This window comes from Coregonus lavaretus (genome assembly GCF_964263955.1).
Source record: "Coregonus lavaretus genome assembly, chromosome: 22".
Lineage (NCBI taxonomy): Eukaryota > Metazoa > Chordata > Actinopteri > Salmoniformes > Salmonidae > Coregonus > Coregonus lavaretus.
The window spans coordinates 27937578-27952443 of record NC_140009.1 but is presented as its reverse complement, the minus strand read 5'-3'; the positions used below and the strand labels follow the sequence as shown (position 1 = coordinate 27952443).

The 14866-nt window shown below is 46.9% G+C and overlaps 1 protein-coding gene across 1 annotated transcript; it reads left to right on the top strand.

Annotated features, from left to right (window-relative positions):
* Positions 1–1636: 1636 nt before the first annotated feature.
* LOC311149423 (IQ motif and SEC7 domain-containing protein 1-like) lies at positions 1637–14127 on the top strand. The gene is given in 15 exon segments (XM_084186616.1): positions 1637–2559; positions 2697–3003; positions 4768–5088; positions 5271–6286; positions 6492–6653; positions 6788–6910; positions 7187–7353; positions 7729–7868; positions 8065–8190; positions 8363–8462; positions 8623–8784; positions 9017–9208; positions 9685–9734; positions 10258–11260; positions 11263–14127. Coding segments are annotated over 15 exon segments (4302 nt in total). The 5' UTR covers positions 1637–2509; the 3' UTR covers positions 11646–14127.
* Positions 14128–14866: the final 739 nt, after the last annotated feature.

Below are 14866 nucleotides of genomic sequence, written 5' to 3'. Positions count from 1 at the left end.
ATATATTTATGTGCTGTGTGTATACACACTGAGTAGATTCGCTGTAACACACACTTGTAGCATTATGCTCATGATGACTGTCCATCACTCACGGCCCACAATGCATCTACACCGACCTAAACGGTGTTAATAGTCAATCCATCGTCATGGCAACAATGCTCCTCATTCCTCAACTGCCTCTCCGCCCACATAGGTCTCACAGCAACCGTCACTTAGCAACCTCCTCTTCCTTCTCAGTTTCTCCATTTGTGAGGCTGCGGGGGCAGAGAAAGAAATGGAGTAAGAGATGATGATACGTCAAGAAAATATGATATTATATATGATATGACCAAAAATATGATATTATATATGATATGACCAAAAATATGATATTATATATGATATGACCCAAAAAAATATATTATATATGATTTAAAAAAATATATATATTATATATGATATGACCAAAAATATGATTAAATGTGACTAAAAAGAGTGGAAATATTGACTGGTTTTCACTGAAGCTAGAGATCTACAGAGCTTATCAAGAGGATATTTTTTGAGAAGTCTGATTAAACATAAATAGAGTAGGAGAAAGTTATCTTTATATTGCTTGGCCATATGCAACATGAAGTATAGTACAAATCACAGAAGGTTCATGGCACCTTAATTGGGAAGGAGGGGCTCGTGGTAATGGCTGGAGCGGATTTAGTGGAATGGTATCAAATACGTGTTTGATGCCATTCCATCTACTCCATTCCAGACATTATTATGAGCCGTCCTCCCCTCAGCAGCCTCCACTGATACAAATAAAACAGATGTATTGGCCACTAACATTTCTCAATGAACAAAATCCATATTCCAACTGAAGTCTTTATCTGAACTGATCTGCAGTCAGGTGAACTTTCCAGTAGTGGTCAGAGTTGTGTCGCTGTACAGCTGGCTCCAGTCATTGTGATTACTGTTGTTATTACATAACATGCTATGGTTTCCTTTGTTCAGCCTTTCACAGTACTGTGGCCTTGTTTCACCTTCTTTACCAGAGAAAACAGTGCATTTCTCGGTACAGGAAATGCTGTTGAAAACCACTATGACGTGTGTGTACATGATGGTTAATGGTTGTAACATCAACACTCTATTACACAAATAACATAGTATTCTCAACCTTAACTAATGTGTCTAGGATCATTGGTGTTGTTTGCCTGTTCTGTTTCTATAGTCCTCCAGTGTTCCTTCCTCCCTGTCATATATTTTCTGTCAGCTCCACACCAACCACAGGAAACCACTTCTTCTCAGCGGAAGAGAAGGAGAGAAACAGGAAAAAGGGAGGACCAAAAAGAGAGAGAAAGAACATAACTTTACAAATTGTTGTACCCTATTCCTACAGAACATGTTGTAAACACTTAGGCATTTTACAAAGACATTTGCCTGCTTCATAGTCTGAATATAGTCACATAAATGTGCATGCTGCCCCAGTTTCAGTTTCCTTGGGCCTCTGCTCTGTCATTACGTTTTCTTCAGGAAGTGAGAAAGAACCAGAGGGCAGAGCCTGGACAGAGGGGGTGTGGCAAGGGAAGGGAGGAAGTCAAGGCAGGGGCATGTGACTTGTGACGGTGGTGAGGTGGTTATTCACTGACGGACTGGCTGACTGGCTCTCTGTGTGACTGTTGCTACATGGGATAGAGAGCAGGACAGTGGAGTAGCTGTTGGATTACCTGGAAGATCAGGGCCTGAGGGGACTGTTGGGCTGGATAGGAAGCTGCCTGCTTAGGCTGTCTCTACATGTCTGTGTGGAGTTACCCAGCTCTGTTGATCGTATGCAGTAGTTCATTATGTAGGCTACATAGGTCAGACAAGTGTGTGTTGTAGTACTGTACAGGCCTAGTGGACAAAGTTAGCGTTAATGTGTATGTGTTTGTTTCATAATCTATTTCTCAAAAGTGCAGTCCTGTGCGTGCATGCGATTGGCTGTTATTGTAAACACATGATCTTTCCAGACAGGTGTGGAATGAGTGGTATGTGGCACTGGTAGTGGAACATGTTTATGGCTAATGAATGCCCTAATATGAAAAAGACTGTTATTTTACTGTATGACAGAGAGAGAATGTGAGACAGAGAGTGAGAGAGAGAGAGAGAAGTCTGAACAAGGGTACTAAACTCAGTAGTACATTAACTGCACAGGGAGTTTTCCGGCCTGGACAAACAAAGAGGGATAGAGAGGGTACAGAAAGAGAGAGAAGGGTCAGAGAGGGAGCGAGAGGGCAGAGACCCCGTCACCTGCAGAACTTCGGTTCACAAGGCAGGAAACAACACACGATTCTGTCAGCTCCAGTGGAAGGAACATTATTTTGGAGGAATGGGAAATTCTGATCCAGCCTGTTGCTCCGATCACGTTGTTCTATTACCATTGGTGTGACTGAAAGGGTTGCTGCACATATGAAAAAAATCAATTATTATATTTGTTGTGGTGAGAAGCTAAGTACGAAGTGCCAGTGTGAATGTGTTTGTGTAAGTCTGGTCCTCTTCCATCATGAGATCCAGCAGGAGAAGTTTCCTGCTACGCCGGTCTAATGTCTACATGTGAGTGACTTATCTATTAGTGACAATACATCTGTGTTTGGAGCTGGAGATCGTTTGGGGCTGGAGATGACTAAGGTTAAGTATGTCCCCTTTTCATCAAGCCCTTTCCCCTCTCATTCATCCTTCTCTCCCGACAGTGTGGAAACAGAGACCCAGTGTGCGGCGCCTCCCAGGGCCCACTCAGACGGCCCCTACAGCCAGACCACAGCGTACCTGCGTGGCACAGAGCGCTACAGTGACAGCAGCCGTGGTCCTGGTCCTCCAGGCCCTCGGGGGCCTCCGTGTGTGGCCCCTCCCAGCTCGGCTAGCCTTGCCTGGGCACTGCGAACACGCAATCAGCCTGCCAGCCTGGCCCTCCGCAAGCAGGAGGAAGAGGAGAACAAGAGGTGCAAGGCCAGTCTCTCTGACAGCTATGAGCTCTCCACAGACCTACAGGACAAGAAGGTACCCTGGGGTGTGGGGGTGTTTTATTTTGTTCACCTTTATTTAACATCTGACAACGGATGCTTAAAGTTAGTGAGGGAGATAAGAGTCTCCAGCTTCAGAGATTTTTGCAGTTCGTTCCAGTCATTGGCAACAGAGAACTGGAAGGAATGGCGGCCAAAGGAGGTGTTGGCTTTGGGGATGACCAGTGAGATATACCTGCTGGAACGCAGACTACGGGTGGGTGTTGCTATGGTGACCAGTGAGCTAAAATAAGGCGGGGATTTGCCTAGCAGTGATTTAAACCAGTGGGTTTGGCGACAAATATGTAGTGAGGGCCAGCCAACAAGAGCGTACAGGTCACAATGGTGAGTAGTATATGGGGCTTTGGTGACAAAACGGATGGCACTGTGATAGACTACATCCAATTTTCTGAGTAGAGTGTTGGAGGCTATTTTGTAAATGACATCGCCGAAGTCAAGGATCGGTAGGATAGTCAGTTTTACGAGGGCATGTTTGGCAGCATGAGTGAAGGAGGCTTTGTTGCGAAATAGGAAGCAGATTCTAGATCTAACTTTTGATTGGAGATGCTTAATGTGAGTCTGGAAGGAGAGTTTACAGTCTCACCAGACACCTCGGTATTTGTAGTTGTCCACATACTCTAGGTCAGACCCGCCGAGAGTAGTGATTCTAGTCGGGTGGGCGGGTGCAAGCAGCGTTTGGTTGAAGAGCATGCATTTAGTTTTACTAGTGTTTAAGAGCAGTTGGAGGCTACGGAAGGAGTGTTGTGTGGCGTTGAAGCTCATTTGGAGGTTTGTTAACAGTGTCAAATGAAGGGCCAGATGTATACAAAATGGTGTCGTCCGTATAGAGGTGGAGCGACATCATTGATATACACAGAGAATAGAGTCGGCCCGAGAATTGAACCCTGTGGCACCCCCATAGAGACTGCCAGAGGTCCAGACAACAGGCCCTCCGATTTGACACATTGAACTCTATCTGAGAAGTAGTTGGTGAACCAGGCGAGGCAGTCATTTGAGAAAGCAAGGCTATTTAGTCTGCCAATAAGAATGCAGTGGTTGACAGAGTCGAAAGCCTTGGCCAGGTCGATGAAGACGGCTGCGCAGCACTGTCTTTTATCGATCCCGGTTATAATATCGTTTAGGACCTTGAGCGTGGCTGAGGTGCACCCATGACCAGCTCGGAAACCGGATTGCATAGCGGAGAAGGTATGGTGGGATTCGAAATGGTCGGTGATCTGTTTGTTAACTTGGCTTTCAAATACTTTCGAAAGGCAGGGCAGGATGGATATAGGTCTGTAACAGTTTGGATCTAGAGTGTCACCCCCTTTGAAGAGGGGGATGACCGCGGCAGCTTTCCAATCTCTGGGGATCTCAGACGTTACGAAAGAGAGGTTGAACAGGCTAGTAATAGAGGTTGCGACAATTTCGGCTGCTAATGTTAGAAAGAAAGGGTCCAGATTGTCTAGCCCAGCTGATTTGTAGGGGTCCAGATTTTTCAGCTCTTTCAGAACATCAGCTGTCTGAATTTGTGTGAAGGAGAAGCGGGGGGCAGGCATGGGCAAGTTGCAGCGGAGGGTGCAGAGCTGGTGTGTATACAGAATGTGTCTGTACAGTATGGTTTGAACTCTAGTTTGTTTGTGTTGTGTTGAGAGAGAGAGAGAGAGAGACAACAACGTGATAACATGCATTACTTTACTGGCAGTGAGTGTTGTGGTAGCCCTGTCTATAACTCTTCTGTCCCCTGTCCTGTCTCCTCTGCCAGGTGGAGATGTTGGAGAGGAAGTATGGTGGCTCCTTCGTGAGCCGCAGAGCAGCCCGGACCATCCAGACAGCCTTCCGCCAGTACCGCATGAACAAGAACTTTGAGCGCCTCCGCAGCTCGGCGTCCGAGAGCCGCATGACGCGACGCATCATCCTGTCCAACATGCGGCTGCAGTACTCGTTTGACGACCGCCAGCCGCAGCAGCAGGGGGCCGGAACACAGACGAACTTCACACACAGCGTGGGCATCGGCCCTCCTCATTCACCTGACACAGAAAGGACAGGAGACTACACACACCTGGAGGACTCCTTCACCAAACAGGTTGGTCAGACATCTGGTGCATTCACTACAGCAGTGATATGTTGAATCAAGTGACTAGTTAAATTAATTCTCAGTTAGAGATTCTATTCCTGTTTGAGTCTTTGTTTTGTCATACTGCAGGTTGAATATCTGTCCCTTACTGTACCAAGCTTTTCTATCCTCTCCCTCCATGTGCCATTCAGGTGAAGTCCCTGGCTGACTCCATGGACACTGCCCTGACCTGCCGTGGCGGGCGGGATGACTCCCAGGAGGGCAGCAGGGAGGACTTTGGGGAGTGTGTGTGGAGCAGCAGCAGTAACCCCTCCTCTCAGAGAGGCCTGTGTGAGAGAGCCAGAGGAGGGGGAGGGGGCCTCAGCATGCATGGAGACAGCACAGCCACCTCCTACAGCGATGTCACTCTATACATGGACGACTGCATGCCCTCCTCACCCCTCTCCCTGGACCGGGCCCCCAGCAGCACAGACACCGAGTACTGGGGCCCTGGGGGAGGCGTGGGGGGCCGTGAGGACAGCAGGGACACTGAGGGAGGGGGTAGTAGTAATAGCCGTCGCAGCACTCCCTGCACTGAGTGTCGAGACTATCGTCTGAGGGGCGCCCACCTGCCCCTGCTCACCATCGAGCCCCCCAGCGACAGCTCTGTGGACATGAGCGACCGCTCGGAGCGTGGCTCCCTCAGCAGACAGATCTATGAGCAGGAGCCAGCGGGAGGAGCAGGCTCTCCTCAGGGAACACTCAAACACTCACCTAACACTCCCTGCCCTGTCTCCACAGCCGCAGCGCAGGGCCAGACCCGCGCCCCCGGCCGGGGCCCCCCCCTGCCCACTCAAATCCCCCACCACGTGGCACACCACCATCACCACCACCAGTACCCAGACACCCCCTCGTCCTCCTCCTCCCCCCAACAGCCCCCCACCACCCCCCTGTCCTCCTCCTCCTCTGCTGCGCTGCCTCCTGGTGGCCTAGAGCAGCCCTGTCTGTCTGACGGGGACAACGACTCTCTCAACTCCACCACCAACTCCAACGAAACAGTCAACTGCAGCTCTGGCTCCTCGTCTCAGGACAGCCTGAGGGAGCCCCTACCCCCTCTGGGCAAGCAGACCTACCAGAGAGAGAGTAGACACAGCTGGGACTCACCGCCATTCAACAACGACGTGGTGCAAAGACGCCAGTACCGCATCGGACTCAACCTATTCAACAAGTAAAACTTTTGCAATCCATTTATATTTTACATTTAAACTACGTAAAACACTCCACATATCACAATCAACCACATATCACAATCATTGAATGTAAAACCTTCAAAATAGGAAAAGTAGTAAGTCAGGATATAGTGTCACCGGGAAGGAAGTGGGAGTTGTTCTCTTGTGATTTTTCATTGTCTGATTGGTCTCTGTGATTCTCAGGAAGCCAGAAAAAGGGATCCAGTACCTGATCGAGAGAGGCTTTGTGTCCGACACTCCGGTCGGGATTGCTCGCTTCATCCTGGAGAGGAAGGGCCTGAGCAGACAGATGATCGGAGAATTCCTCGGCAACCGGCAGAAACAGTTCAACAAGGACGTACTGGAGTAAGGGAATGAGGGAGGGAGATGGGGAGAGGGGGAGGATTCCGAATGGGAATATACAGTAAACAGAGGATTACTAAAAGTAATTGGAGAGGCTACTGTTACAGTAATGACTGTGTCTCCTGTGTGTGTTGTAGCTGTGTGGTGGACGAGATGGACTTCTCAGGGATGGACCTGGACGATGCTCTGAGGAAGTTCCAGGCTCAGATTAGAGTTCAAGGAGAAGCCCAGAAAGTAGAGAGGCTCATAGAGGCTTTCAGGTGTGTGTATACTGTATGTGTTCAATAGTCTCGCTTTGCCAAACTCATGTGTCTATTCTGTTAGATTCAGTGGCTGTGGAAATAGATTGAATGTAGAGTGAGAATGTGTTGTTTTTGGAAATCCCTCTGAAATCTACTCTACTAGCATTTCGCTACACTCGCAATAACATCTGCTAACCATGTGTACTGTATGTGACCAATAAATTTGATTTTGATTTGATTTTGAACCTACTCTCTCTTTAAAGTACTTTAAACATATTCTCCTTTCTCCCCCAGTCAGCGGTACTGTGTGTGTAACCCGACGCTGATCCGCCAGTTCCAGAACCCAGACACCATTTTCATCCTGGCTTTCGCCATCATCCTCCTCAACACGGATATGTACAGCCCCAACGTCAAGGCGGAGAGGAAGATGAAGATAGAGGACTTCATCAAGAACCTCAGAGGTGCCGTTGGAACAAACAGATCCATACACATGTGCACAAAAAATACTCCCGTAACATTGAACTTAGGGTCCTCATGGGAGAAATAAGATTCTCAGGCTGGCCCCCATTCTATAACATAGCAGTGTACTGTGATCAGTGTTGACTATTGCCACTGCGCTTGTCTCATCCTTTTGGGTTGTATGAGTTCAGGGGCATGCCCTTTGAAGTTAAAAGGGAGCCTGCTACATCCCAGACACTCATAATGCAAGTCTTGAGTCTTTCAATCAAAGAGTTCTTTCAATCAAATGAGCAGAATTTTTAAAAACACCAGGAAATAGACTGATGTAGGCTAATTTAACACATAACATAATCTCTCTTTCCCTGTGTGTCTCCCAGGAGTGGACAACGGCCAAGACATTCCCAGGGACCTGTTGGTTGGGATCTACCAGCGGATCCAGAAGTGGGAGCTAAGGACCAACGATGACCACGTGTCCCAAGTGCAGGCAGTGGAGAGAGTCATAGTAGGCAAAAAGCCTGTGAGTTGTCTGGGCTTGAAATGTAACTGTAGCCCTGTGTCATGTACCTGTTTAGCCTGTGAACATCTGTAGTACTATATGTTGTTGCTATGTGTTACTGCATTGACAAGCTATAATACTAGTTTGTTCTTTGTGTTTCTGCTCAGTCTTAGGGAGATGTAATACTAAACTATTTTTTTATTTGTGTTTTGTGTAGGTGATGTCTCTGCCACACCGTAGGCTGGTATGCTGCTGTCAGCTCTATGAGGTGCCTGACCCCAACCGACCTCAGAGAACAGGAGTTCACCAACGGGAGGTCTTCCTGTTCAACGACCTGCTGGTGGTAAGGCTTCCTAACACATCCTCATAACAATGGGAACTCCTATGAGAGTCTCCTACTAATGCATATGGAGAGTTGGAGACCATCAGGCTATCCTAAACAATGTAGAAATATATATATTTTTTCCTCTTTTCCCCTACCTTTACAACCACATATTCTCCACGTGCATTCTCAGGTGACTAAGATTTTCCAGAAGAAGAAGACTTCTGTGACGTACAGTTTCAGACAGTCCTTCCCTCTGGTGGAGATGCAAGTCCACATGTTCCAGAACTCCTGTGAGAGCCTGTTTCCTCCTCTGCCTCTTCCTCATATTCAACACTCTGTGTGTGTCTCTATGTGTCTATGTCTGTCAACATAGATCATAAAGTTAACAGCCATATGATAAATGTTATGTTTTTATATTCCTTTCTTCCTCTGTCCCTCTCTGTCACCCAGACTACCCCCACGGTATTCGTCTGACCTCGGCAGTGTTGGGTGGAGAGAGGAAGGTCCTTATCGTGTTCATGGCACCCAGTCAGCAGGACCGCACCCGCTTTGTCAGTGACCTTAGAGAGAGTATCGCTGAGGTGCAGGAGATGGAGAAGTACAGAGTGGAGTGTGAGTACACCTCCCCCTGTTGGTCACTATGGGGATTACGGCTGTGTGTGGGTGTATTGGTGGGTGGCTCCATGGTGTAACAGAGTGGCTATTGCTTTCCTGTATCTTACCCTGTCCACCTGTAAGTGAAAAACAGGAAGAAAGACAGGGATGTGGGAATATTGATATTAACTATTTCTATTGTCAATCATCTTCTCTCTGTCTTTCTCTCGATCTCTCCTTCTCTCCGTAGCTGAGTTGGAGAAGCAGAAAGGCGTGATGCGGACTGGCCTGCTAACCGGCTTGGTCGGAGGTGGAGTGGGTGTGAAGGGTGAGGTGGCGAACGGCACCCTGGGAAGGCCCAGTCTAGATGACAACTACTCTGCAGGAGAGGGACTCAAACGCTCCGCGCTCAGCTCATCTCTCCGAGACCTATCAGATGGAGGTAAAACATGCACACACACACTCACACACACTCACACACACACACACACACACACACACACACACACACACACACACACACACACACACACACACACATATATATACAATACATACAAACCACTTCCTCTTGGAAATTGTGTATTATGCTAATCAAATACTCTCAGTAATCCTGCCGATTAATAGAGATATGCTTATTGCTCTTTTTAATGACTGACTGTGTTCTTTATAAGGATTCACAGAAATTCTTCAGACACTAATGTCTAGACACTGAGAGTAGAGTGTACCCTGCCCATGGGACTGCTTGAGATTCTTCCTTTGCTTCTTCTGGTCTCATCTTGTTCTATTATCTCTGGCACATGAAAGAACACTAGCTTCTGCAAGCCATATCTCTCACCTCTCTGCAAGCTCACTCAGCAACATTATGTTACTGTATTTCCTCTCTTTCATAACCTGCCTCTTCCTGGCTGGGTGCAGGGAAACGTGGTCGCAGTAACAGTGTTGGCTCCCTCGACAGTACCATGGAAGTAAGTCTGAATGGACAAACTGAATGGTGTACCTGCCCCTTTAATACGTATACCTCAAACATAGCCATCCCAGTATATCCCTTTAATTGAGCCATAAACGTGTAGTCTTTCCCCTCGTCCTCGTCCTTGACCCTGACCCCTGACCCCTTACTCAGCATGCTCTGTGTGTTTGTGTGTTTGACTTGTGTGACTGACGTGGGTGACTGTCGTGTGCGACTGTTGTGTGTGACTGACATGCATGCGCGTGTTGTGGAATGAGCTTTGCATGCCTCTGTGCTCTCACAACACCCTGTGCATGATCTTGTTCTCAACTCATGTTCTTCTCCATTCTTGCATATTCAAAAGTTGTTTTTTCATTGGTTTGTTGTTGGTTTGCAGGTGTTGTGGTGTTTGTAAACTGACACACTCATTGCAGTGTTCCAGTGATTTGTCCAAGGATTAATGATAGGATGTCATGCATGAATTACTTCCTTTCCAGAACTCCTCCTCAACTCTCCTTCCTCTTCCTCTTTGTCTTCCTCAGGGTTCCATCATTAGCAGCCCCCGGCCACACCAGCGTTACCCGGTTCCGGGCGTGGTCCCAGGCTGCTACCCTACAGAAGACTACCGGCCGCATCGCCCCATCCTGAGCCCCGGAACGGGGGTGGGGGGTGGGCCGGGGCAACAACACACCGCTGCTGGGACGGGAGTTGGGGGGATTCCCAGCAGTGTAGAGAGAGCGGGGGTGGGGAGCGGCCCTGGGGGGGGCAATACGGGCTCCTTCCTAGGCTCTCTATTCGGCAGCAAACGTGCCAAACCGCCAAGTCCCCTTATACCACCGGGGCCACCCTACCCCGCCCCTGTCCCCCCACCCACTACGGGAGGGCCCCCTCCTCACTCCCCTTCATCTCTGTGCCAGTCGGAGGGGGGCCCTTCCAAGATCCAGGCCCTGCATGCGCAGTACTGCCACACGGCCGCCGTGCAGCCCCCTCCCCCCTACTACCATCACCATCGCTACCACGTCCAAGCTGGCCCTCCTCCCTTGCCAGGCGGGGGCGTGCCCCCTCATATCCTTCAGAGAGGGCCGTTCCCCTGTCGCCCTCCTATTGGCCCCCCTCACGCCCAGCTCCAGCAGCTGGCCCATCTCTCCCAGCTTTCCCAGCATGGCATGCAGGGTCGCTACGGCAACATGGCGGTGGGCTGTCCTCCCCCCCTTTCTCCTCACTCCCAACATTCCCAGAACCCCCAGTTCACCCTGTACCACACGCCGCCCACACACTCTATCAGGGCGGGCGCCATGCCAGGCAAACCTCCTCTGACTTTGTCTCACTCCCACCCGCACCCCCACGCACACTCCCACACCCACCCAGGGCACCCGCTCAGTGCTACGCCGCACCCCGCCCCCCACCCACATCAGTCTCGCTTCATCTTTGGCACGCTACCCCACCAACATCAGCATCAGCAGCCGTCCGCCTCCGTCAACACCCATCACGCTGCGTCCGCCGCCCAGTATCAGCCCCAGTACCCTCCTCTCTCTTCTATCCCCCCTCCCCCCCCCCACTCCCCTTTACCCCCCCCTTCTACCCCCCTTATCCCCCTTATGCCTCTCTGCCCTCACCCCCTCCAGCACCCCGGGCAGCCTCAGCAGGGGCCCCAAGTGACGGGGGCTGGGGCGACTGGCACAGGGGGCAGCTCCAAATCCAAACCTATCAACCGGATCAGCACGGTGGTGTGAGCAGCAGAACGTGGGGCCACAGAGGGCAGAGGTCAGAGGGCAGGATGGAGGAAGGGGGTGGGGCTAGGGCCAGGGATAGAGCCAGGGCTGGTAGAGGTGAGCAGGACAGCAGCAGCAGTAACAACAGCGCCAGTGACAAGAAGAAACGCAACTTATTTCGCCTCTGCTACTTTCACCTTCGCTTCCCACACATGTAGACAGAGAGAGCAAAGGAAAGCGAGTTGGAGCTGAATTACATGCATATACCTTCACACATACAGGACACACAAGCACACACAGGCAGAATCAACACACATAAAGCAACACCCACATAAATGTAAGCACACAAATATGTTTTTATATAGTATAGGCAAAGGCTAGACAATCATGCTTATTACATATACAACAGTTGTAGAGAGACTATAGGTGGTTCCTATGCAGTTTCTCAGGTGTATTCTATCAGCTCTCAGCACACAAACTCATAAGGGAGAGTCACAGGTAGGAGCAATGATGTTAAAGTTGGCAGCAGGCAGGAAAAGCATTAAACACACACACACAATCAACAATTTTTATAGCCATAGAACCGATGCTAGTAGTAAATGTACAGTAGAGGGCCTGTAACCCAGTGTTTCACTGTCAGAAGTATTATTGGAAACTGTACTGTGCCAAGACATGAGCTTGAGACTGTTTTAAACATAAGTACCAACATGTAATCGTGCAATGTTATCAATGGGGCACATCTGCAGATGAAAACACGCAATATTTGGGGACAATGCTGACCAACAGAAAGACCATCTCCACCCACCTGGATATAAAAAAGACTTCACCACTAAATACATTCCAGCAGGGTTGTGCATTGTAAACAGCCATTGAAGATAGTTGCAATAATTTATTCAGCTTCATAATAGCTTTGTCAATTTCCATAGCAGGTCTTCATCACTGAAAGGTATCCTTTTTTAAAGTAGACCTCAGAGACATTTGCTTTGTCTTCAACTTTTATGACTCACGGTTCAATGGCAGTCTTAGGCTCTATGGTATTTAACATGTAAAGAGAAGTCAGCTGGTTTCATAGGACTTACATGTGTGGGTGTGTGGAATAATGATGCTACCAATAATATTTTTGAATGTTTTTAAGCTTTTTTGCTGTTGTATAAATGTTACATATATAATTGCTGAGTATGATGAATATTGTCTAATAACATAACTGTTTTGATCCAGTGATTAATTATAAATTACAGATGTTTGATTGATAAAAATTATTATACAGAGGATACAAACACATATTAATTCCCTCATACTTGTATGTAATGAGGGTGTTATAAAGTGGGATTTATTTTTGTTCTCTATAATGGTTGCCATTGATAACTTCTATTATCAGTTATTATTATTGAATGTTAAAAATATGAGTTCATATTTAGGACTATTTTTGTTCTTATAGAGTTGTGTACCCTATATCTCCCTAAATTATTATTATTATTTTTTTTTAGGAGACTGGTGATTGTGTGAACTAGTACTTGCACAATGTCAGAAAATGGGTTCATCGGAGTCAAAATGCATATGAATTAATATGCTTTCCCACCTCAGACCCCTTTGAAAGATCCCCTTAAGGGCTTTGACCTTTTACCTGCTCATGGAGAATGATCCTCGTTTATGTCCTCCATGTTATCCTCCCTGTTATCATGGGACTCACTCACAAGCATCTGGTCTTGTTGAGAGAGTTTCTCACATGGCGTGTGTTTGGACGGTCTATGTCTTTGAACAAGCACGCTTTGTAATATAGTTTTGTGGTTTTGCACACGTGGTGTCTTAAAGTCAGAAATTGCATTATTTTAAACACCCTCCTCCCATACCCCCTTACCCATCCTCAGAGAAATCATCACCACCTTAATAGCCTACACCCCAGCACCCTTACTGAATGGGCTTGTCAATATATCAAACAGGTTTGTTAATCTTCTCCTCTCTCATCTCTGTTGACCCCCTTTCTAACTTCCTCTCTCTGTCCTTCTATTGCACTGTGTTTGAACAATGGTAGATTGAACTAGGTACTAGTGTTTCAGGATAAAGGGAATCATTTAATTTTAGGATGGTGAATTGTAGTTAGACATGCTAGACAAAACTTGAGGACAAAGAAATGTTGAAAGAGACAGATTAACGTTAAAAGCCAGAACAAGAATATGGGTAGTCAGGGGAAAATAAAAGGTTTTAGGGGTGGTTGATGTTGAAGCTTTGTGTTGGCGTTTCCCTGCATAATTCCCTCTGTATTGTCCCTTTGTGACCCCTCTTGCATGAATATATCTGCACATATTGAATGGATTGTACTGTATAAATCGGAATGTACATATTATACTGAGGTGTGTGTGCGTGCGTGCATGTGTGTTTGTGGGTGTGTTTGTGGGTGCGTGTGAGCGTGCATGTGTGTTTGTGGGTGCGTGTGAGCGTGCATGCGTGTGTGTGTGAGAGAGAAAGACGAGCAGGGGACTTTGGTTTGAATATTGAATTATTTTTATTTTAGACTGAAGGTGAGAGAATAAATTGCAGTAATTAAGTGTTTGTATGTCAGAGAACTAATTGATATTATTTTAAACATACAGAAAGTATGATCTTAAAATTTTTATTTGTGTATGTAATAAGTATAAACTGGAAGAATAGAGAATTGAGATGTGAATATTTATTGCTTCTGATATATTAAAAAGTGTCCTTGCAGTGAAACAATCTTCTGTCTTTTATTGATGTCTTCTTGACAGAATAAATGTCTGCAAATGTGATGGACAACAACACATTTCCTTCATTTCCTTTATTTCCTTCATTTATAGCCTACTGAATTTTCTCAGGCAAACAATTCCCAGCATATCACCACTGATTTGAAAGAAATCCGCTCAGACATCAAAAAGTAATAGATCATCATGATCATCACCACTGACAACAGACTTTTAATAACAAGAGTACCGGTTTAATTGCTATGCATACAATATTATTACTACTTGTTATTCTTGATTTGACTTTTGATTATTATTAATGGGACTTGCGAAAGCAAAATACCTACTTTAAATAATGTACAACTGTAGCTCAGCTGGTAGAGCACGGCGCTTGTAACGCCAAGGTAGTGGGTTCGATCCCTGGGACCACCCATACACAAAAAAAAAAAAAACGCATGACTAAGTCGCTTTGGATAAAAGCGTCTGCTAAATGGCATATTATTAGATTATTATTATTTCTGACTTTTTCTTTGGAACGCTACTCCTCTTACACCGTTTAAGCTAGAAACTACATTCAAACTTTAAAACGTGCAGACCATTCTGGAAAAGTGTGCTATTATACAACTTTTTGAAATCATTGATACTTTGTAAACTATTAAACTTTTTGTCCTTCTAAAAAAAACTCATCCACTTTAATGGGATTTATTCAACATTCTAAAGCTCCCATTGTTAAAAACTCCCGT